The sequence below is a fragment of the Propithecus coquereli genome, unplaced genomic scaffold (assembly GCF_000956105.1).
Source record: "Propithecus coquereli isolate 6110/MARCELLA unplaced genomic scaffold, Pcoq_1.0 Scaffold552, whole genome shotgun sequence".
NCBI lineage: Eukaryota > Metazoa > Chordata > Mammalia > Primates > Indriidae > Propithecus > Propithecus coquereli.
The window spans coordinates 358,806-383,453 of NW_012151419.1; the positions used below are offsets into that span (position 1 = coordinate 358,806).

The 24,648-nt window shown below is 51.3% G+C and overlaps 1 protein-coding gene across 1 annotated transcript in view; it reads left to right on the forward strand.

The window, feature by feature from the left end:
- WSCD2 (WSC domain containing 2) overlaps window positions 1–24,648 on the forward strand; it is a 61,185-nt gene that overhangs the window by 9,167 nt on the left and 27,370 nt on the right. The window contains exons 2-5 of the mRNA XM_012657595.1: window positions 2,073–2,187; window positions 7,527–7,711; window positions 20,975–21,096; window positions 23,724–23,898. Of these exons, the coding sequence (XP_012513049.1) occupies window positions 2,073–2,187; window positions 7,527–7,711; window positions 20,975–21,096; window positions 23,724–23,898 (597 nt within the window). The remainder of the gene's footprint in view (window positions 1–2,072; window positions 2,188–7,526; window positions 7,712–20,974; window positions 21,097–23,723; window positions 23,899–24,648) is intronic.

Genomic DNA, 24,648 nt, shown 5'->3' on the forward strand with positions numbered 1-24,648 from the left:
GAGACATGGCCAATAGTAGAGTAGACAGCGCATAGTAGGCACTCAATACATGGTAATGTTTTCTCCTCTCTCTGTCCCTCTGTCTCTGTCTCTCTCTCTCACACACACGTGTACATATACACAATCTATTGCTCTGATGACAGAGACTTAATACTACCCAAATAAACCAACCTTTTCTTCCACTCTCCTTCTGTTCCCTTTCCCTCCCTACCTTCCTCCTCCATTCTTTTCTCCCTACTGTCCCTCTCTCCAACTCCCTCTTTTTCTCTCCTCCCCCCGCCCCCGTCCTACAATGCGTCATCCTGGGACACCCAGTCCTCCAGTGAGCTACTGAGCTAAGTTTAGCATGAAGCCCCCACCCCCACGTGGCCACGAAGCCTCTCTCCCAGCTCTGGTAGGAACAGCATCCACGCCCCAAACCAAGGGCTGCGACCCCATCTGTGACAGGAGGGGCACACGTTGTTGAACAAGCGCAGAGACAAGACATGGGCTTCTCCAGAGCTGTCACTGTCTGAGGTACCTGCTCCTGGGAGGCGATGTTTCTTTCACAAAGATGGACTGTTCCTAGTCGAGCAAATCACCTCTGTCTTATGAAAGACATTCAAGGTGATCAGGTCAAGGCGCGTCTCCGGCGGGGCTGACAAATCCTGCACTTATCAGAGCTGCGTTGAGGGGCGCGATTGCTTGATAATGAGCCCACGTCTTCTCTTAGATCCTGCGTTCCGCAAGTAAGGGGGACGGGGAAGAAGCCCACAGTTTAAGCGAGGGAAGCCAGGGAAGCGGTTAAGTAGCATTTAGTATTTTCTTCATTCATTCCCTACAAGGGCCATTCAATTCCAAGGGCAGGCTGGATCCTCAGTCCAACCTCCAGTTACTGATTTGGGGTCCCACAGAACTGGATTTAAATCTTTGTTCTGTGACCAGTTGATTCAAGACTCAAGCAGTTCAGAACATGGGCTTTGAAACCGGATTGCTCAGGTCCAATTCTGACTCCAAATGTACAAGCTGTGTTACCTCGAACCAGTGACTTAACCTCTCTGGGCCTTTTTCTCTTCCATATAAATGGGAATAACACACTTATAGGCTCATTGCAAGGATTCAATGAGACAGTATGCGTTAAGCACTTACTAAAGTTCATGTCCAAATATTAGTAGTAATAAAAATGTTAACAACATATAGGAAAATACTTTCTAAACTGTAAAGTGCTATGTTTGTGTATGAGAGTTACTATTTACCATGAAGTACAGGAAAATGTCTACTACTTTAAGAATACTAAGTGTGTGGTTTGTAATTAGATGGTTGTTTTACATGATTTAAAATTTTCCTTTGGATGGAAGCATTCACCTTGGCCCATAACAGAAGCAAACTGTGAAGTACTTTACACAGCGTGGTGAATGGCCACTGTCTTATTCTACTCACCTTCATTTGGTGCCTAGTATATGCAAGACACTATGGAAGAAACCTTTACACTAATCATTCCACCTTAACCTCGCCGGACTGGGGTTTTCATCCTCACTACAAATAAAATTGGGTCTCCAAGAGGTTCATTGGCCTAAACTTACTAGGCTAGGAAGTAACTGTAGTGAAATGAGGGTCTAGACCTGGAGATACCCAAGTCCAGTGTGCTTTCCAGGGAAAAATAAATATCTTAAGGCAGTTTGTGGAAACAGTAGCATGTTGTCAAATGTTAAGCCTTTTCTTTAGAGCTGTCTTAATATGGATCTCATCCTCTAGGAAATGGGAAGTCCTGTTTGGTGCCTAGGGAACGGCCTTGGTTTGGGTTCCTGGGTGCCCAGTCGTCACCAGGCGACCCCAGCAGCTTGGCTATGGCACTGTCTGCAGAAGGGTCCCTTCCTCCCCTCTGTTGGCCTCTAAGATCCATGGTCTTACCGTTGCCCTGTTCGGACCAGGTTCTGCCAAGACACGTGATGTTCAGTCTCTGTTTCTGCCCAGAGGAAGGAATTGACACCAAAAGGTCAACGCGGCCACATAGCCAAAGCCACATTGAGCTTCCTCCCGTAATCCTTTTACCTTCATCCCCAGCCACGTCTGACTTTTTCCTTTCCCCAAAGCCAAGTACATCGGCTGCTACCTGGATGACACCCAGAGCCGAGCCCTTCGAGGCGTGTCCTTTTTCGACTACAAAAAGATGACCATCTTCCGTTGCCAGGACAACTGTGCTGAACGGTAGGTAGGGCCCCAGCGTCCCAGGCTCGTTCATCTGGGTCCCTTCCCTCTCAGGTTCCTGCCAGTGGTGTTCTTGCCCTTGTCCTGGGAGGGTGTGTTGGAGGGTGAGCACGTGACCACAGGGAAAGGATGATGCATGGTGTGTGTGGGTGTGTGTGTGTGTGTGTGTGTGTGTGTGTGTGCATGTGTGAACACACACACACCATGCATGCAGCTGAGCAGGATTGTTCGGGAGTTGGTGTGTGGGAGTTTGTGATTGTGCAATTGTGTGAGATTGTGCCTGGGAGGGAGTTTGTCATGTATAGTGTGCGGGGTCAGCTGGTTATGCTTGTGAGCTTAATGCTAACACGGGATAATCTTTAAATAATAGTGGCCGTGTGTGAGCAAGAGTCTTTGTGAATATGTGTGCAAGGGTCTAGAATTGAGCTTCTGTGTGCAGGTGTCTGATTGCATCATTGAACATGCAACACTGTGTTGAGAGTGTGCAAGATTGTGAGGAATTGCACACAACTTGGAAATGCAGAATTGGGTGTGCGTGTGCACACGGGTGAGACTGTTAAGTGTGAGGCTTATAAGATGTCCGTGTGAAGGGTGAGGTGGGAGCATCTGGTGGTTTCTCAGTATAGAATACAGAAACACTCACCTGTTCAGACAGTGTTTTCCAGTCTAAGAAGATGATGGTTTTGATTAGAACATGTGCAGAGGGGAAGAGTTAACTTTGCAAGAGTGAATGAGTCCCAAGAGGACTGGTGAGCAGGGACAGGACCCTGGGAGGTACCAGGGGGCTGAGCTGACCTTCTCCTCCCCTTATCTCCTGGGTCCCGTGACCTTGTAGTGGTTGGTGAAGAGGCTTCTAATTCACTCGCCTCCAGACTCCAGCCAGCTGGCTCTCTCGGTCACGAGCGCTACCAACCTCAAGTTGGATGCCTGCTGTGGAAATGAGCAAGTGGGTGTCCACGGAGGGCCTCTGCCTACTGTCCCTGATTAGGAAGCATGCTCCCTTTATGATCAGCTGCCCGAGGAGCCCGCCATTAAAGTCTTGACCCTAGATCCTCTCCAACTTGGGAAGGACTCCAAGTCCTTGATGACATGGAGTCATTAATTTATTTTTCAAACTGTGGGGAATCAGAGGTGGAGTCCACAAAGCCTTCCCCTCAAGGAGCTCACAGCCTGGACGAACAAGCAAACAGAAGGGCAATACCGTGAGATAAGAGTGGAGACGGAATAATGGCAGACAGCTGGAAATGCAGAAGAGGCCTCCATATGCCTGGGGTGTCAGGAAATACTTCTCAGATGAGTCGGAGCAACTCATGTCATTCAATTCAGTTCAGCAAGTATTTGTCGGCTGCCCACACGTGCTGGACCCGATTCCAGATGCTGGAGACGCAGAGATGAGTCAGCCACCACCCTGCCCTCGGGGCGGCTCCCCATCTCTGGGGAGACAGAGGCATGAACAGGTTTGGGCAATAGAACAGCAATAGCACATGCTTAGTAAGTGCTTGCTCTGTGCCAGGCTCCGTTATAATCATTTTGCAAATATTCTTTCATGTCACAAGACCCCCCTACGAGGCAGGAATGTTACGAACCACATTCTGCAGATGAGGAAACCAGGGTATGGAGACATCAAGCATTATACGTGCTGGGCCAGGAGGGCAAGGTGCAGGGGAGTCATGAAGGTGGAAGGAATAAAGGGCTCCACATGGAGAGCTCAGAAAGAGTTACAAAGGCAAGACCATGTTCCGGATTTTGAAGGATAAGTAGGAGTTTTCTAGGTAGTCACAGTAAGGCAGAAGTAACAGCATACTCAAAGGCCAGGACTCCTGAAACATCCTGAAATACCCAAGGTCCTCAGGAAGGCAATGTGGGGGTGCACAGAGGGTACAAAGGGAGTGCCAGGGAAGCTGCGGAGGTGGCTGAAACCCAGTGGCACGGGGTCTTGAATGCAGCTGAAGCATCTGGATTTGACCATGAGGGCAATGGGAGCCACTAGAGAGTGTTAGTCAGGGGAGTGGTCTACATTCATTCAACGGATATGTATGAAACATGCATCATATACCAGGCATTGTCCCAGGACGTGGAAGTGAACAAGACCTGCAGGGTCACTGCCCTCATGGACACAGGCAGAGAAGGACACAGGCAGCGTACAAGAGAAACAAAGGAATAAATAAGATGACTTCAGAAGTGATAGGAGCTATAAGAAAATAAAATGGGGTGGTGGGGTAGTACCTGGTGTGCAGGGTAACATGAGGTAGGGCAGTCATGGAAGCCTCGTCAGGAAGATGACTTTGAGCTCAGACCTGGAAGGTAGGAAGGAACCAGCCATGTGGACAGCAGAGGAAGAGTCTTGCAGGCACAGGAAGGGAAAGGACGAAGGCCTTGAGGCAGGAATGAGCTGGGCACTTTTAAGGATCAGAGAGCCCATGACTGCAGCAGAATTGGCAAAGGGAAGGATGGTGGGTGTCCTAGTCCATTCAGGGTGCTATTAGAAAGTGCCTTAGACTGAGCAATTCATACACAACAGAAATGTTTTTCTCACAGTTCTGGGTGCTGGGAAGTCCAAGATCAAGGTGCTAGCAGATCTGGCATCTCTGCTTCCAAGATTGGCACCTTGTTGCTGTGTCCTCCCAAGGTGGAAGAGCAAGAGGGCTCCCTCGATCCTCCTGTTTAAGGGCATCGATCCATTCACGAGGGCTCTGACCTTACCACCTCCCAAAGGCTTCACCTCTCAATACGATCACCTGAGGACTGGGTCTCAACATGTGACTTTTGACACAAACATTCAGATCATACCAGTAGAAGATGAGGATGAAGAGGTGGGGAGTTGTCTGCCAAGGGAGGTACTAGATCATCTAAGGCAGGGGTCCTCGAAAGTATTCGTCAGAATCACGTGGAATCTTTTGAAACGCAGATTGCTGCGCCCCACCCCCATTTTCTGGTTCAGCAGGTTTGGGGTGGGGCCAAAGAATTTGCAAGTTTAACAAGTTGCCAGGTGATACTGATGCTGCTGGTTCAGTTGGAACACTACTGCTGTGGTTTTCGCACCCAGAGGCATGATCTGTTCTAATTTTTGAAAGATGCTTCTGGCAAAGGTGACAATAGGGAGACCAGAGTCAATAGTCCGTGATGGGTGACCTTGAGGATATCGAGGTGTCTCCATTTCCCTTCCTATATTAATTTTCCATTGCTGTGTAATAAATTGTCCCAAAATTTAGCATCTTAAAACAACAAACATTTATTATCTCACATGATTTCAGAGTGTCAGGAATTAGGAATTTGGAAGTGGGATGAGTCAGGTGATTCTGCCTAAATGTCTCTCATGAAGCTGCAGTCACCCTATCAGCAGGGACTACAGTCAGCTGAAGGCATGACTAGGGCTGGAAAATCCTGTTCCAAGATGGGCCGCTCACGTGGCTGTTGCTTGGAGGCCTCGGGTCCTCAGCACACCGGCCTCTCCACGGGGCTACTTGAGTGTCCTCACAACATGGTGGCTGGTTTCTTGCAGAGTGAGCCCTCTACCAGCAACAGCAAGGAGGAAGCCACAGTGCATTGCACGATGCAGGCTTGGAAGTCACATGCTGTCTCTTTCCCCATCTTCTGTTCATTAGAATGGAGTCACTAAGTCAGTCCACGCTCAAGAAGAGGTGAATTAAGCTCCACCTCTTAAAGGAAGGACTATCCAAGAATCTGTGAACGCATTTTAAAAACCACCACGCCTCCCGACCCCGGGGATTTCCTGGCATATCTGTTCTTTCCCTGGTGCAGCGGCCGTTGGACTCTCTTCTGGGTGTGTCTCCCTGAAGCTCAGTTCTCCTCCACCTCAGACTTTGTCCCTTCTGCCTCTGAGGACCAGGCCACCTCCTGCTTTGGCATTGACAACACCTCCTGGGCCCTTTTCATGGGGAAAGTGGCTTCTATCGGTGGGTCCCATTATGGGGACATCGTAGAAGCAGGGCTTGAGAGAGACAGACAGCATGAGACAGGTAGGTGGGAGGAGGCGAGCCCAGCCCTAGGATTTTGCTCGCGGGGGGCCAGACACCAAGATTCTCAGTTTGTTTAAGCTGTTCTTGCCACACCCACCCGGGTGAGCAGGTGGATCGGGCAATGCCATGCGCCACCCCAAGCCCCCAGGGCGTGTGGAGGCCTGAGTGTGAGTGGGTCTGTCTCTCCGGCCAGTGTCACATGACCCAAAGTGAGCTGACAGTTCCCATTGATTGCACCTCGTGTGACCCGTGTCTCACCCGCTGCTTCCCAAGGAGCCTTCGTGGTCTGCAGGGTGCCTCAGAGGACGCTGTGGGCGAAGGGATGGGGGGACAGAGGGAAGGGAGTAGGGGCTTTCCTACCCCCAGAGCCAGCCAGAGCAAGCAAAGCCCTTTTCATTTGTTTACAGAGTGGGGTATCCACCAAGAGTCCTTTTTAGAAAAGGAGTCCATCACTATGAAGAAGAAAAGAAAAGTTAAAAACCTTGCAGTGCCTAGATTCTTTGTTTCAGAGGAAGGAATTTTTCCTTGGCTGGGTATATGAGCTCATCTTCTGCCCTCTCCCAGAGCCCCCGCCTCCTTCCCGCATTCCCCGTGCCTCCTCTCGAGACACACAGAGTCCTTGTTCCTGGGCGATGTTTCCAGAATAAAGGGGCTGGACTCTGAAGAGATGGCTGCCTCATGTCTCCAGACAGGGAGGAGGGAGACAGTGGGGCAGAGCGGGAGAAGCACAGAGGGTCTGGGGGTGCGTGTGTGACAAGCATACCGTGTGCAGGTGTGGACAGGTGAGGGTGAATATGGACGTGGCGTGCCTATGTGGGCAGGTGTGTAAGGGCATAAGACAGCAGGCGGAGATGAAGGCAGGTGGGTGGTCCCGGGGGCGTTGCTGTCCCCTGTTTGGGTCTCCCTGTGCCCTAGGAACCTCCCTGTGTTCCTTCCGGCTTTGCTGCCCTCCCAAGGCTTCCTGACTCCTCAGCCTCCTCTACTGCTCTCGGGGTCTTGTCATCCCAGCCCAGATCCCCCTGCCCCGGCAGCATGCCTGTCCCCCAGATCTCCTTGAGTCTCCATGTCCTCTCCCGGGGCTCCCCCGTCCCCCTTCCAGGGTCTTCCTGTGATCTGCCACCAGGTCTCCTCATTCCCTTGGGGTCTTCCTGCCTCCTGAAGGCCCCTGTCTGCCAGGTCTCGTGTGGGGTGGGTCCCCTGGGTTCTCCCCATTGCCTCCCCTCCCATCAGCAGTGTCCCCATCCCCCTGCGATCTCCCAGTCCCCAGAGCCACCCGTCCCCCAGGTCTCCACGTTGAGTCTCCCTGTCCTCGGGGTCTCCATGGTGGCAGCTGCCCTGCTTGACGGCAGCCTCCCCCAGGGGTTACCTGTACGCCGGGCTGGAGTTTGGCGCTGAGTGCTACTGTGGCCACAAGATCCAGGCGACAAACGTGAGCGAGGCCGAGTGCGACATGGAGTGCAAGGGCGAGCGGGGCAGCGTGTGCGGCGGCGCCAACCGCCTCTCCGTCTACCGGCTGCAGCTGGCCCAGGAGTCGGCCCGCAGGTGTACGTGAGTCTGCCCCACCTCCCTCCGCTGCTTCTCCCTGGGCCGCGGCCCTCGCCCACCCAGCCCGGGGAGTCCCCGCATGTCTGCCCTGCACCGTCTGTGGCTCCCCATCACCCCAAGGCCACCCCCATCCTGCCCCAGCCTTGCCTCCCACCCCACTGCTCCCAGAGCCCTTTGTTCCGGCTGCTTGAAACGTCCCCACGTGCCCTCCCTTCCTGAGCTGCCTCACCTACCAGCGGCCCCTCATCCTCGCCAGCCTTCTTCCCTCCAAAACTGCACTGGAGCCTGACCTTGGCCTGTCCTTCCTGACTTTCTCAGAGAGCTTGTCTCTAACCGTGAAGATGATGGTGGCCACAATGACAACAGTGACAATGACAACAGCAAACACTCTGTGCCCTTCCCAATGCCTCATATAGAATAGCACACTAATCTCCACAATGACCCTTGAAATGGACACTGTTATTTACTTATTCCCATTTTAACAGATAAGGAAACTGAGTTTTAATGTCCCGTAGCTTGTAAACCAACTCCAGAGCCTTTGACGCTTTCGTGGAGAGAATTCGTCCTGGCTTACTTGTGCTTCTGTTCGAGTCTTGCTGGGAAAAAACCCTCCCGTTTCCAAACCGAGAGAACGAGGGCATGAATAAGAGGACAGGAGTTGGCTCATCTTCTGTGGACATTGTCCCCTCTTTGTCCTCTCATTGTCCCATCATCGCCCCCTCCTGGGAAGTAGCGAGAAGTGTTTAATAACAACTCATAATTGTTTATCAAGAATCTGCTATGTGCCAGGCACTGTGCTAAGCCAGTTACAGACCTGACTTCATTTTATTCTCTTCATTTTATTCATTTATTCTCTGTACAGCCTTTTCAGGTGATTACTATTATTCATTATCCCCAACCAGCCCAGGGTCACACCATCTAATTCCAGACGACCTTAAGACCACCTATGGAAAGAGCTAATGGGTTTGGTGAAAGATGGGAGGCTGACCTTTCTGAAGGTTACCCCTCCTGCGCAGTCCGGAGGCAGGAACAGAACCCACAGCTGCTTGTGTAACCTTTTGGCCAGTATGTCCCAAATTTGAATGTGCCTAAAAAACCCCCAGGAGATCTCATTAAAATGCAGAGTCTGACTCAGCGGGTCCAGTGGGATTCTGCATTTCTGGGGAGCTCCCCTGTGACGCCAGGCTGCTGGTCCATGGACCACATTTTGAATAAGGAGGTCTTAGACCTCAGCAGATCTTGCCCCAAACGTAGTCCTTGCCCACCTGGGTGAACGTGGCGGAAAGTTGACACCTGTCTGTTTGCAGAGAAAGGCCTCCTCCACGTGGATTTCATTGTTCATAAAAATTTGCTGTTGGTTCGCTTGATAGTGAGTTCAGTATTTGAAATCCCGTATTTTCAATCCCATAGTTCCAAGCTTTGCAATGGGGTTGAGCTTGCCACCAATTTGCAAACTGGCTCGTTTCTGCAAATGGACTGCGCCAGCTCCTCCCCCGTACTCACTTTGGTTCAGGTCCTGAAGGCCTCAGAGAGCAGAGGTGGTGTGGGAAATCCAGGCTGGAGAATGTCTGCACAGTGGGTTTCTGGTTTGGCTCTTACTGCAATGAGTTTCTAACTCGATGGCATATTTATCATCCTCACAGCTGATCCCCTTCGTGCCAATGTTTATGTTATTTTGATGGTGATACTTGGACCATCCAAAGAGATGTCCTCAAAGTCAGGGAGGGGTATTTGAGGGGGAACCTGCTGCCACTAACACATCCTGGTGGATGAAGCTGGGATAGAGAACAAAAATAATGAAATTGTGTTATGTCATGAGCCAGACATTAGCCAGACCTCCTTTTGGTTAACGTTCAGGTTGGCTGCATAACCTAGACATTCTTTCTCTCTCTCTCTCTCTCTCTCTCTCTCTCACACACACACACACACACACACACACACACACACACACACACTGCTGTACTCCTCCCTTGACTACCTCTGTGGTGGCAGAATTATCCTGGGTGGTGTTTTGCACCATCTGAGAAAGGCATCTTTGTATTATGTCCAAGAGGGGGAACACATTCATTGCTACTGAGAGTGGAGTCCTGGATTCTCTAAGTCCGCTACAGTTGTTCTGAATCATCGCTGTGCAAGTGTGCAGCTTGGGCACCTTCAGCCGGAGACCCTAAAAGAAAATCTCAGCCATATTAACCGCAAGTCTTGGAGTGGAGGTGGCTTGGATAAGGAGACAGATGGTTGAGGAGGGTCAAGCTGAGGCTCTCAGTGAGCTCTCAGCTGGCAACACAGTACACAGAGAGAGCAGTGGGACCATTCATTAAACCAGAACACTCAATGGCTCCCAGTGGAGGAGGTAGGCAGAGGCTCTGCGGTGAGTAAAGCCCAGCGCCTGTCCTCAAGGAACTCGCCATGCAGTGGGATTGGTTCAACTGTGGGGGGGACATACAGAGGACTGCGGGGACTCTGTCTTGAGGAGCCAAGGGAGCAACTCTTGAGCTGAATTGCATTTCTAGGGGATTCTAGGTGAAAGGAAGAGCCATGTATTCTAACCCATGAGCAAAAGCTCGGAGTCGGCAAAGCTCATGTGTTGAGTACCATGTTGGAAGCACCATTCTCATCGATATCCCCTGTTTTACATTTGTAGAAACTGAGACCCAGAGAGCAGAAGTGGCTAAACTGAACAGCTCTGGGGGAGGCTCCATAGAGGAAGGGGCACTTGATGAGCACCTTGAAAGATGCGTAGGATTTTGCCTGGTGGAAAAGGGAAGGATATTCAGACTCAAGGCAAGTTGCCAAGGGGTCAGAGAAAAACTAGGCAAAGGGAATAGAGTGTTCGAAAGGGTGGAGGCTATTTCAGAAAACAGTTGGCAGGCATGGTTTTTCCAAGGTCACGGTGCCTCTTAGAGACTAAGCATAGGCTGGAACACGGATCTCTCATTCCAAGTTTTGGTGCTCACTCATTATAGTGCTGTAGACATCCTGACCTCTTGAACTGGGCTCACGACCCCATCTTCTGACTTTTGGAGGAATCTCTTGGCTGCAGCTCAACTCCTTCCTTCCCTGAACGCTGATTCTTCCTTCTGCCTTGTTTTCTGACTCTAAGCAACGTGGAATCTCCAATATCTTTGCTCTGACTCAGTGGCATCTTCAGCTTCCCATGCCTGGGATCTGCTTTATACACACATAAATCAGAAAGAGATGCCTTCCAAGTCCCCAGCATACAACCCGAGCATATATTATATCAGGCGAGAGAAATGAGCAAACACTCCAGGAAACAGGTATGCTGGGAACCAGATTTCATTTGTAGAGTCATTAGTTGGTATAAACACTGTGTCCTAATTGTGTTTCCCTGAGCAGTCGCACAGAACTCTTAATGACTGGGGAGATCCAAAGGAGGTTTATTATCTCCCAGGCACCACTCTGGTGGGCGTGGCCAGCTCACGTAGGGAGCCAGCCTGCGTGTTTCTGCAGCGATGGAGCTCCTACGATGGCGAGAGCATTAAAAGGTTAGCAGAGCAAATGTCTGCCGGCACCCTGCTATTCTGCCTTGACACAGACTCTCAGGCATGTGGACTCTTTGCCCTTGTTACAAAAGAACCAAGAAGTGGACTTCCTTCTTGGTCAGATTACATTTTTCACAGCAGTTTGCTAAATGTGTCCGTGAGCGTAGCTCTCCTCCCAGGGGGGAGAGACATGCTGGTGATCTGAGAACATTATGGCTTGATAGGATGTTGTAAGAAATTTCATCTGCCTGAGGATACTAGCAAGATTTGGATTGCAAGGTTCATCAGAACAACGCAGAGCTCTACGCGTTGGTCCCGTGGGTAGCTGTCCGTGGTGCTGAACGTCCTTAAGCACTGCCCCAAACCCCGGTGACTGCAAACCAACCTCTCCCAGGGCTCTGCGCTTTTTCCCTCTTGTTCCCCCCCACCCCCTTCTACCTTGGTGATGGAATTATGAAGCTTACATTATCACTGAAAAAACAGACACTTGATTTTATGATTCACAAGTTACACGGTGGATTTTGTACACTATTGTTAGTTCTGGCCATTTTTAGTTTTCAAAAGGTAGTAGAAGGAGAAATGTGTGCAGTGTTGGTGCTTTCTACTCACTGATACTGTGTCCAGCCAATTCTTCTGAGAGCAGCCCCAGATGATCAAGGGAAAGTCACGTTTCCTTGGATGGACCATGTCTACTTCCTTCTTTGCCAGGCCTTTGACATAAGTCTGGGAGCCCTGAATTTTATAACTCATATAGGACTTTATAAGTTCTTCTATGGAGGGCCAAGGGGGTGATAGAAAAATTTTCTCTTTCTGTATCATGATGGGGGAGAAATGGTTTGTTCTTCTACCTTAAGCAAAATCCAGTTCTTTGGGCAGAAAAACGTTGGGCACACGTAGGTTTTGGAAACAGGCATACATTGATTCTGTATCAGCTCCCTTAGCCACTGCGTTGACCTTTTGGCCAAGCCACTTACTCTTTCTAAGCTTTAGGTGCCTCATCTGTAAAATGGGGACAATCCAACCTTTCACAATTTCTGAGACTACCAGGTGCTTTCTAGCACCTAGCACAGTGCCTGTTATGGAGGAGATGTGATGCTCCCTTCTTCCTAATAAAAACCCCCCAACTCCCTCTGAGAAGCACCCAACTCAAGCTATTTGAATTTCCAACAGCCTGCAGGAGCCTTTGGTAATATCTAAAAATAGCAGGTTTGAATTCTCCTTGGACAGTTGGGCTCTTTGTGTAATTCAATCTCTCTCTGATTCTAGGCAGCTAGGTAGCTGTTAACAGCTTCCAGCTCACTGCCTTTCCTCCTCACCAGCACCCTTAATGCAGTAGAGCTTGGCCTAATTACCCAGGGGGCGGTGGCTTCTTTCAAACCAAGGAGAACTCTTCCACGCCTGCCTCTAAGCTGACGCCTGGTGACATTTACCTCATTTTTGTGAAGCTCTAGAACAAAGAGATGATAGGACTTCAGAGACACTTGCAGCTGGTTCCAGGCTGTTATTCATTTGCCCCTAGCAAAGAGAGCTGATGAACAGTTGCTCTGCTTGCCTCTTGCTAGTAAAAAGCCCACACTGCTGAGGTCATGCACCATCCCAGCTAGCCGGGCAGTGAAGAGCTGACATTGTCAGAATGTGGGGCATGGGCTTTTGCAATCCTTGGACTCCTCCTGTGGTGCCTGAGAGGGTTTCTGGGAAATCTGGGTAGCTGGCATGGGTGTGTGTGGAGCCCAACATGTTAGAATTGGGCAGGTCTCCAGAACAGTGGAGAGGTAGGAAACTAGGATACGGCATCAAACAAGACTGGAGTGAAATCCCACCTCTGCCGTGTGACCTGAAAAGTGGTAGAATCTTGCTAAGTTTCAGGGTCTCTCCTGTAAAACAGGACAACGGCATTGTCTGCCTCATGGGTTGTTGTGAGGAGTAATTGAGATATAATGTGTGCACCATATAGCACTAATGATATAAGGTAAACAGCTGTTATTATTACCATTGCTGCTATTGTTTAGTAGGCGTTGGTCATTAGGAAGATGCCACTCAAGGCTGCTGCTGTGGCCATTCGCAACTCCAGGGAATGCCATTCCCACGGACTACGAGCTGGGAAGAGCAGTGTCCCTGAACGCTGTGCAGGGTTTTCCTTGTGAAGTAAAAGTGCTCAAAGATTCAAGGTGTTTTAAGTTGGGCCCCCGAGATGCAAGGATGTGAGCCTCGGTTGCCTTGGGAGCTGTTGCCAGGATGCGCCTGCAGGGGAGTGGAGAAGGGAGACGGGGAGGTACAGGCAGCCAGGCCAGGGTCCCCGACAAAGCAGGTCCCTGCTGAGGACAACTGAAGCTCAATCCCGCTGGGGAATCTCTGGGGGATGGCCAGGACGTACTGCAGAGGCACCCACCCGCGGAGCAGGAAGTTGCTGTTTATTCTCCCTCCAAGTCCCACCCATCACTGGCCGAGGGTGGCCCCTGGGGGGATTAACCCCCTGGCAGGTGCAGCCTGTCCCTCACGGGCCCCAAGGCAGAGAGTCATGGCCACTGTCAGCCTACACATGCCAAGGGCAGGCGTGTTGACGGGGCGCGGACAGCATCTGTTGCACAGGCTCTAGCCACCCTCCGCAGATGGTGGGCAAGTGATAGACAAAGGAACAGGAAGCACCGTGGACTGACTACTTGCTAAGTCTCAGACTCTGGTACAAATGCCATCATGTGGACTTCCACCCCAGCTGTGCAGGGTAGACAGGATGGTCCCCATTTACAGATGAGAGAAACTGAGGCTCAACGAAGTGAAAACACCTGCCCACGGGTGCACAGCTAATAAGTGGCTGACCCAGGTCTGTCGGACTTAAAGCCAATGACCTTTCCCCTGGGCACCAGAGATTTTTGCAAACGAGAAGGCATCTTTTCACTCCTGTGCAAATCCAAAATTCTTTAGACCACAGCAGAGTGTCAGGAAGGTCGAGGGAGCTACTGGCTACTTCCCTTTCAGTTTCTGACCTATGAGATAAAAGATCCTCTCACCCACTGAAGGGGAGAACCAGGTGACCCCTACTGCACATGCAGGAAACGAGGGAAGTGGGACGATTAAACGTCTTGGCCACCGTGTCTATTCTGTGGCCGGATCACCAAGACATAATGGAGAGCCATCTGCAGACAGAAGTGGGCTCCAAAGCACTTCCCAGGTCCCTGGGAGTCGAACTAAACCATTCCCTCTGGCTCAGAACGTTCTCTACCCTTTCCACCAAACATCAGGAAACCCTCTGTGACTTCACATGGTTTTCCCCAAAAGAAGAATGGGCCAGGCTTCAGGAAGAACCTCCATCCAGGAGATTAACTGCTCCTGGAACTGACTTCCCAACCCGTCACCCTCCCACCCACACCCCCAGCACACACCTTGACTAAAGAGAGACACACAGCGGTAGCTTCTGATCCGTCTCTGGCCCTTTAAGGACTCTGAAGACCTCACCTTATTTGATATTCAGGGCATTCAGTATAGCCTTCCTCTCTAAGCTGGGAGAGTCGGGGACTCATTAGCAGATGCTTAAATGTCAAAGGGAGACCAGTCTCTGCAGAGCGGGATCCACAGTCTTCCCCCTGTTCCCACTCTCGCAGTCTGGCCTCCCGATGGCTGGGCAGGCTGCAGGAAACCCACATGGAGAAAATCCCACATCCCTCTCTCCTTCTCTAAGGACAGCTGGCAAGGAGCTAGATCTCTGACTGCCCCTTCCCAGTACCTGAAGCTCACAAGCCTCATTCATGTGCATCTCTGAATGACCCACCCAATATTCATGCCCTCATTTTAGAGATGAGAACACCGAGGCTCTGAAATGAGAAGAAGCTTGCTCGTGGTCAAAGACAAGGAAGGGTAGACCTGCCAGTGGGTGCTGTGGAGGAGGGCTGCCCATTGCACAGCTGAGGATGCTGAGTTCCAGAGAGGAGAAGAGTCAGGATTGAAACTCGTGTCTTCTGTTCTTTGGCCAGGACAGCTCATCCTGAACCTGTCTGTCCAGGGAAGCGCCACGGCCTTCTGGTGTGATACCAGACTGGAGGGCCTCTCCTGGGATGCTGGGTCAGGGTGGGGCCCCTCAAGGTCATTTGGAGACACATGCTAATGTGGCCCGTCAGCAGACTGAGCCTGAGAGATGGGTGTCCAGCTGGAAGGCAGGGAGAGAGCAGAGCACTTGGCCAGATGCAGAGCACGTGTGCTCATGGCCCCTGAGTGATGCCCCCGGTGCCTTCGATTTCTGGAGTGCATGTCTGCAGTGGATGCACGGGTGACCCCTAATAGCAGGGGACCCCTAAGACTACCTTGGGATCACTTCAGCTCTCACACGCCCACCGTCAGGCACACATGTGCTGCTCAGAGGTGACGCGTATGTGAGATCAGCTGTGGTACAAACAACCTGGCAGACACCAGCAGCAACCCTGACGTCGGGCCCCAGATGTGACGGTCCCCAGTGCTCTTGGCGTCCTGGGGAGAGACTCCATCTGCCTGGACTCCAGCAGACGGCCCCACCCCTCTGGTATTTCCCCCAGCACTGAGGAAATAGGCATTTTTATCAGAACCTAGGCGCCAGCTGTTCAGGGGATGGTTGGGAAATGTCGAACCCCTGGTGGCATTGAGCCAGGCTGGCGGGAGGTTGGCTGGAGCTAGCTTTGTCCTCTGCTAGGAAACGGGGAGTCCTCCTCTCTGCAAACTGGTTGCCAGGCAACCCAGAGATAGCCCCTGGGGTTGTTGTCTCCATGTGCACAAACACCCCCGGTGAGGGTGAGACTCACTCTCAATAGGTCTGATGCACGAGCACGTGGCTGTTTACAGAGGCGCACGGAAGTGCGCAGTCGGATGCCCACCAGCACGAGACCAGGCAGGCAGGTGGACACACACCTGCACACACACACCTACGTTCCCCCATAGACCCACTGTGTGCCGATAAACAAGGCCCTCGGGGTCACGCTTTCGTTCTCGGAGTTCAGCATCCGCACGTCAAGGAGGTGGATCGGTACTCACTCCGCCGTGAACACAGACGCACGCGTACGCACGGATGTACACGCTGTCGCTCGTACCTGTTCATACACAGTCAGACGCACACTACACACAGCGATAGACACACATTCAGTGTCGTGTCCCGCTGCCCAAACACCCTCGGTGCGGCCACGACTGCCCTCATTCGTGCACAGACAGACACACACACACACCCGTGTGCTCAAACCCCTCACCCCAGTAGACACGACTCTGTCTGTCCCTGCACAGTCCTATGTTGGGGTCTCAGACCCTGCCCGGGTAGTGGGAGGGGGCTCAGGGAACAACCCACCTTAGAGCATAAGAGGTGATGGGCTTGGAACCCCTGTAGGACACCCAGGACTGCCCAGCCCCAAGGGGACCTCCTCTGGCCCCCAACCCCCAAACCACTGCCTGTAGCAACCCTCCTGGCCACGACTTATGACCCAGGTGGATTTTAGGACGATTCTTTTAGGATCCTGGTGGGGAAGAGGCAGGTTAACCACCTGAAGATGGTTCTGGAAACTCAGGGTCAGGATCTGAACATTTTGGGATGCTTAAAGAAAATCAGACTCCAGTGTCAGGTGATCTCAGAGTGACAGCCCCAACTTTCTGAATAATCTGTGGTCAAAAGTGGAGTGACCATGAAGGTTGGAAGAGGGAAAATAAATGTCCCAGTGTTGTGGAACACCAGAGCAAGGCCTTGGGGTGGCTTTTGAAAGAGGGACAGCCCAGGAGAGTGCAGACTTAGAATTCAGACATTCCTGGGCTGGAATCCAAACACCGCTGCTTGTCAGCTGTGTGACCTTGGGCAAGTCACTTCCCCCCTCTGACCCTCTGTTTTCTCTTCTTTATCATGGGGAGAATGAGAGCTCCCTGGTGGAAGTTAGGGTTCCATCAGATGAGGTTAACGCCGTGCCTGGCACACGGAGAGCGCTCGATAAGTATTAGGAGTGGACAGATGTCAGACAGACTTAGGTTCCCGTCTCAGCTCTGACTTTTCTAAGCTGAGACCTGTGCTAAGCAGTTTCAGTCCTCTGAGCCTTGAGTTTCCTCATCCTTGAGTACAAGAACCCTCATGAAGATGGGAGTCCTTACACAACCAGGGTGAACGCAAGGTTTCCATGAGGGCGTGCGTGTGAACGGTTCGGCCTGGTCCCTGGCGGTCAGCGCATGACTGACACACGGTAGCTGTAATGAGAACGACAATATTATAATATTAATATAAGCATCTAATCATAAGAATATTATCAATATTGGAAGAAGCATGGGCTTGGGGCACAGAGAACCCTGGCTTGGCTCTCACTGTGTCGTTCACCAGCTCTGTGACTCTGGAAGCCAGAGAGCCTCCCTGAGCCTCAGTTTTCTCATCTGGAAAATGGACGTAGCGTGGCATCTACCTCATATGGCTGCTGGGAAGATCAAATGGATCCAAAGTACCCTTCATGGAGCTTGGCATCAGGGGGGGACTCAGTAAATGCTAGTGGAATAGAAAGAGAGAGAGAAAGGTGGCATCTGGTTGCCCTGTGACCAGAGTTAGCATCCGGCTAACTGGGTCTTCTGGTGAAGTGAGCACTCGTCCCCACTGCTCTGGGCTTCCCACCCACTGCCATGCAGCCTTAGCTCAAATGCCCACTCCCCGCCCTGCCCTCACCTCGTGCGGCACATTCTGTTAATACCAGCATCATTAAATCTTCCTCTGGGTGACCCGCCAGGGCTTCCTTCTCCGCACCCCAGGCCACAGGATGGAAGACTGTCCGGTGTTTCTCCACGGGGCACTAGTGGCATTTGGGATGTGACGATTCCTCATTTGGAGAGGGGAAGGGGGAGGACTGTCCCCTGTACAGCATGCACATCCATCCCTGGCCCCGGCCTTCCAAGTGCCAGCGAGGCCCCAAGTCACTGGGGGCGGTCACAGCTGGCTCCGCACTGTCCCAGATGTTCCATGGGTCGCAGGCACGAGAGTCACTGCACAGTCTAACCCCCACTCCCCATTTATATGTGGGTAAACTGAGGCCTGGAGGGACCACACATGAGTCAGCAGCATCCTGATCCTGCCACCGCCACCGCTGGCACCTGTCTCACCAGGCTGGGGCCAGAGACGGGGACAGTCGAGATAGCAAGAGATGTGTGTGAGTCTGGGGCATGCCCTGGAAATTCGCCATTTACCCAGATTCCTGGTATCCTCTGAGTTTGCCTCACTTGCTGCCTCAGTGAACAGCTTCAGGTGCCAGGTGCCACGTGGCAGAAATAATCACAAGAGTGGCTTTGACAGCAAAACTGTAGAATTATCATTCATAAACCTCCTCCCTCCATCCTTCTGCTAAGGGAGTAATTCCATTTCCTTTCTCTGCACTTAAATATAAATATATATGTGCATGCTAAAAAGTGGTTTTACGCTACAGATAGACCCAGATACCGATACAGAGAGAGACAGATGGCTTTTGTAACTTGCTTTGCTTTTTCTAAGGGCGAACAGTTTGTTTCTGAGATGAGCCTCTGTAAGAGTGTGCTAACGGTCATGTGACTTTGTCTAAACCCTGTTTCTCTCTTCTGTAGAATGAGAGTTTACTATGAACCTTTCAGGGTTTTCAAGAAGGTGACGTGAGCTTATTTCTCAAGTATTCAGAAGCAGAGTAAGAACTCTGTAAATGGCACCCATGGTTTGAGCCACGTAGCGATAACGGTGTCCTTCGTCTTATGGGATGGCTGTGCTTCTGGGAAGGTATATGCAACTCAAAATTTGAGAAATACTGGAACACAAAGGTGCATCATGAGCCTTTCAACCAATTTAACAGGGGCCACTTTTTATTTTTTATTTGTCTTTATTACATAAAAAAATACATATGCGTGGTAGGAAAAGTTAGGAAAGAGTTTTACAAAAAGATAGAAATAAAAATTGCCTATAATCCTACTGGAACAGTCAGAGTTCCCTAGGGAAAGAGAACTGATAGCATAGATGGATAGATACATGAAGAGATTTATTTTAAGGAATCGGCTCACATGACGGTGGGAGCTGGCAAGTCCGAAATCTGCAGGGCAGGCTGCGGGCTGGAAATTCAGGCAGGAGCTATGCCGTGGACTTGAGACAGAATTCCTTCTTCTCCAGGAAGCCTCCAATTTTGCTTCTAAGGCCTTCAACTGGTTAGGTCAGGCTCACCCACATTATCAAGGTTAATTCCTTTAAAATCAACTATTCATAACTGTAGATATTAATCACACGTATAAGATACCTTCGTAGCAACGTTTAGACCAATGTTTGACCAAACTGGGCGCCATGGCCTCACCAAGTTGACACGTAAAACTTACCCATCACACCTGCTATCCAGAGACATCATGGTTATTAACATGTTAGTATATGTCTCTCTAGAGATTTATATTGACAGATAACTTTTTTAAAAAATTGATATTTTATAATATGTGTGGTTTTATATTCTCAATTTTTATTGAACATTGTATTTTGAACACATCTTCATCTGGTTACAATAACCTTTAACACCATTACTTTCAGTGGGGCCATAAAATTCCCCTCTATTGTCATTCCACACCTTAATTGCCCCAAAACCTCATTGTTGGGCACCTAGGTTGTTTCTCATCCTTTACGTGCTAGTTCTAATAAATGCTGCAGAGGACATCCTTGTCGATGAAATCTTTGTGCACATCTGCAGTGGAAGCTATGGGTGCCCGCCCCAAGTCCCCTTGGCTATGGTGACTGTTGGTGACAATAGCTCACATCTGCCCCTTTCTCTGAAAAATAGCCATTGGTCCGACAGGAACAAGCAGCCTCTCCCAGGAAGTGACGCCCCACCCTAGGGGACAGCCCACAGCCAGGAACTGGCTGACACTGGAAGCGGGGACATACAAGGCCAAGGCCAGTCTTCTTTCCTCAAGGTGGGACCAACTCCCCGGTGCGGTTTTCCCTCCAGAGCTGCCTGTGGGAGGCGGAGGTGGGCTCCATCTGAGGTCACATCTTCCCTCTCTCCTTCTTCTGTCTTCTTCTGCTCCTCTGTTTGCCCCTATCTGATCACGGGCCTTCAATAAAACACTTGTCCCAGCCTCTTCCAGTGCACCTGGCTTAAGGCTTAATATCTCTGAATATTTTCTTAAGGGATGACTTCTCTTGGATTTAGCAATGGCCACCAAATTTTCTCTCGTGCAGTTGCAATATTTCTGGATTAAGTTTTCACAACTGGAGTCCCTCTCATATATCAGGCCCTGGCAGCCTGTAGGTGCTCAGTCGTGGGGACACAGAGACTCCTGAAGCCCAGGCCTTTCCCCCTAAAGCCCAGGGTTGTGGTGGGGAGAGCGGTACCCTGGTTCTGGTGAGGAAGAGCAGGTGACACCCCTAGATCATGTGCTTCCCTTGATCTTCAAACCCTCGGCCCTCTCCTGATGAGATCATGAAAACCCGCCGTGGAATATGCCATTTCCCTGAGTGAGGCATTGCCACCCCTGAGAATGAGGAGGTGACAAGTTGGATGGCTGACAAAGAAAAGGGACTGGCATGGCCCAGGTGACCTGCACCGTTGACATAGATGCCAGGGTCGAGGAGAACAGTCTTTGATTTATTGACCTTATTGGTAATGAACAGACCTGTTCAAGAACCAACGATGGGGCAGCTCTTTCTGCTTTGGCTCGCTGTGTGGGCTTGAGTGAGAGTCTCGCCTTCTCCGGGCTTCAACTTACAGCAGCCCCTTCCAGAAGGTGGTTCTCCCGACTGGATCCGCCTCCTTCTGGATCTCACCACTACTCCCTTTCCCTCTGGCTCTTCAGATGGAAGCGCAGTGTTTCGAGGCTGCTTCCGCCGGCCTGACAACCTCTCGCTGGCCTTGCCCGTGACGGCCGCCATGCTGAACATGTCCGTGGACAAGTGCGTGGACCTCTGTACAGAGAAGGTGAGCGCAAGGTCGGGCTCGCAGAGCTCCGGGGGAGGGCAGCGCAGAACAGCTGAGGGAACGGGATGCTTGGCTGGAGAGGCAACGGCTCCGTCAGGATGGTTGAGGTCACTGACTGTGATCCGTGATGCGGGGGACGGATGTGACTGTTTCGAGTGGATCCAAGGGTTGGAGCTACATGGGGTAGATTTCTCTCCCTCTGAGGAAGTGTGTTCTAATAGTGCAGAATGCACAGGAATAAGCTGACATTTAAACTGGGCCTCGAAGCACGAGAAGATTTCCAGGTGAAGGTAAGGACAATCCTATCTTGGGACAGAGTGAGCTCCCCATCACTGGAGGTATGCAAGTAGAGACCAGGCAGAGGCAGCGTCCAGAACTCCGGGCATTGGATGACAGTGAGATTGGGTGATCTATGGGTCTTTTTCTCAGCCCAGGATCCTAGATGGCTGCCTGTTTATCCTTCCTTCCTAGCCGGACTGTGAACTCACCAAGGGCAGAGGCTGTGCCTCGTACATTTTGTGAACACTCTCCCCGTACCCAGCACAGAACTGGGCACATACCTGGCACTCAGCGGTGTCCGAGGAGCTTCAGCCCTCCCTCAAAAGGAGCTCAGGACTTGATGTCCAGAGGGGAACCATCCCACCTCCACCACAAAAAGATAATTGGGCGTTTCACTCACTCTGCAAATATTGAATAAGAACCTGTTATGTGTCAGGACCCCCTGCTCCCCACCTCCAGGGGATCTGGAGGTTCCTCCAGGGCCCTCTTGGGGAGTGAGGAATATCCCCCTGGCAGGGATACCACGTGGATGGGGGATTCCTGCCCAGAGAGCTGGACCAAATGATGGCCAAGCCTCCTTTAATCTCATGAACTTCACCCCTGACCCCTGACCTCCCAGGATGCCTCTTAGGAGCCCAGTAAGCCCACGGGCGATGCTTGGTGATTTGAGGTAGCCTGGCCTCTCTCCAGTGGCTCTTGGAAGCCTCTCTGTGGGGTCTCCGGGGTAGCTCAGAGCTAAGAGCTTGGATTTGGAGTCAGTCCCCAGTGTCAAATTTAGCTCTGTCACCCGCTTGTGCTGTGAGCTTGGGCAGGTGACTTCATCTGTCTTGAGTCTTGGTTTTCTCATCTATGAAAACGGGGATAAGAATTTCAAACTCCTAGGCTAGTTGTGGGAAGTGAGCTGTGTGGCCCGCGGTGCAGAGGGCTGCCTGGAGGACGTCTCGGCAAGCAGCAGCCGCTACGGTGCTGCAGCCTTCCAGTCTCCCCGAGGGCTGGAACCCAAGGAGGGAAACCGCCAAGCAGGATGATGACTCAGAGCATCCAAGCGTTGGGGTGAGGTCTGAGCACCCAGGAGAAGCCGCAAGGCAGGCCCCCGGCAAATGCCCACATCCCTGAGGACAGAGACCACATCTCCTTGCTTTCTATCCCCAGCACTAAGGAGATAAACATGTGTGTGACAGCGAAGTCGCAGGGTGAGCCAGTGTAGCAGTCAGACTGTACACAGGACTGGAGAGCAGTGCAGGTGTGTACGGCTGGACAGGAAGGCCCCTCTGTAAACCTCCCTCTTCCTGTTCGCTCTGATCTCCTTAAGGGACAGAGGAGAGAAACCCGGGGAATTAAACAGGGAGGGATACAGAGCTGCCTGTGCCAAGTGGGGGAGAGTCTGAGATTTAGGGTGTCAGAGGAGGTTCCAACAGGTGTCAGTAGTTAGAAAACTTCATCAGTGGTGGCCCAAGAAGCTGACCCGCCAGGCACCGCAGCTTGTGTTGCATTTCAAATCTGTTAGGAAGAAACCAAACCCGCCATGACAAAGCTTGCTGGATCCAGCCACATGGGTGTGACCTTGGTTTGTTCCCAGATCTGAGGACCAGCTATCAGGGAAAACTAGGGGATGTGAGTCTGGTTTAGAAGCAAATTGGTCAAAGGACAGTCATCTTAGGTCCACCCTGGTCCATCCTGGTCCCACTTAGCTGTTTGATAGAACACAGGAAGCATTCGGGAGTGGCTGTCCTGACAATGGCTACACGCAGACGTCAGTGTCCTCTTTGGTTTAAAAGCACAGCTTCAGACAGCTTTTCCCAAGGCGTGGGCTCCGTATCACCGTCCTACCAAGGGGCCATTTCCTGCGACTACATTGCGTGACAGTGAGAAAGGGATTTCTTTTTCAAGTCCTCCAGGAGAAAGCATCATCTCAGTGCTAAAGCGTCTCTAACACCTCTCTACCCTCGGCTACTCTCTCTTTTGCAGGAAACATGACCACAGGCTCAGACTCTTGCCTACACAGAATTTAATGACTTTGTTTATATAGTATTTGTGTTTATGGGAACGTGTGGAAATGCTGCTTGGTCACAAGTACTGCTTGTGGTAGCCGTATAAAGTTTCCTTCTAGATTTAAGTTTCAAAAAGTGAGTTAACGTAAAGGAAACAAATAAATGATACACTGGAGGTGCACAGGTGGGCAAAATCATAAAAGGAGGACTCACTGATGAAGTCTGGGGGCCCTCACGTTGAGGGAGAGTGATGGGAAATGGGAAGGTTGAATGCAGTCCTGCTCCACGTTTGGAATGTCGGGCTGTCCCCAGGGGTTTAGCAACTCTCTTCCTCTTCCTCTCCCACTCCACCCCCAGGAGTACCCGCTGGCGGCTCTCGCGGGCACCGCCTGCCACTGTGGGTTCCCCACCACCCGATTCCCCCTCCATGACAGAGAAGACGAGCAGCTCTGTGCCCAGAAGTGCAGCGCGGAGGAGTTTGAGAGCTGCGGGACTCCCAGTTACTTCATCGTGTACCAGACGCAGGTGCAAGGTAAGCCAGGCCTCCCCGCAGCCGACCCCCGTGCTCTCCCAATAGCCACCTCCCAGCGCCCCATGGGGCTGGTTCCAATGACCCCATCCCTATCTTCCATCACTGAGGACCCTTTGGTGGCCTTTTTCCTGTGGTAGAGGCAGTGGGATGAGTGGGAAGAGAGACCCAAATCTCCCACTGGCTCCAACACAGACCCACTGTGTGATCCCGGACTAGTCATTTCCCCCTCCTGGGCCTCAGTTTCTCCATCTGTAAAATGAAGCTGTAGATTGTCGACCTGCAAAGTCCCTTCCAGTTCTAGGAATTGGTAACTTTATCTACAAGTTCTTCCTTCTCTCACTGCTTCTCTCTCTTCCTGTCTCACTCATCCTTTCCACTTCTAGTCCTCTTCTTTTGCTAGGAACCCACACTGTTTATCTCCTCTTCTGTCTCTTGGACTACCCGACATGATGATGATGATGGTTGATGGTGATGGTGATGGTGATGGTGATGGTGATGGTGATGATGATGGTTGATGGTGATGGTGATGGTTGATGGTGATGGTGATGGTGATAGTGATGGTGATGGTGACGGTGATGGGTGACGGTGATGGTGACAGTGGTTGTTGATGGTGATGGTGATGGTGATGGTGATGGTGATGGTGATGGTGATGGTGACAGTGGTTGTTGATGGTGATGGTGATGGTGATGGTGATGGTGATGGTGATGGTGATGGTGATGGTGATGATGATGGGTGATGGTGATGGTGATG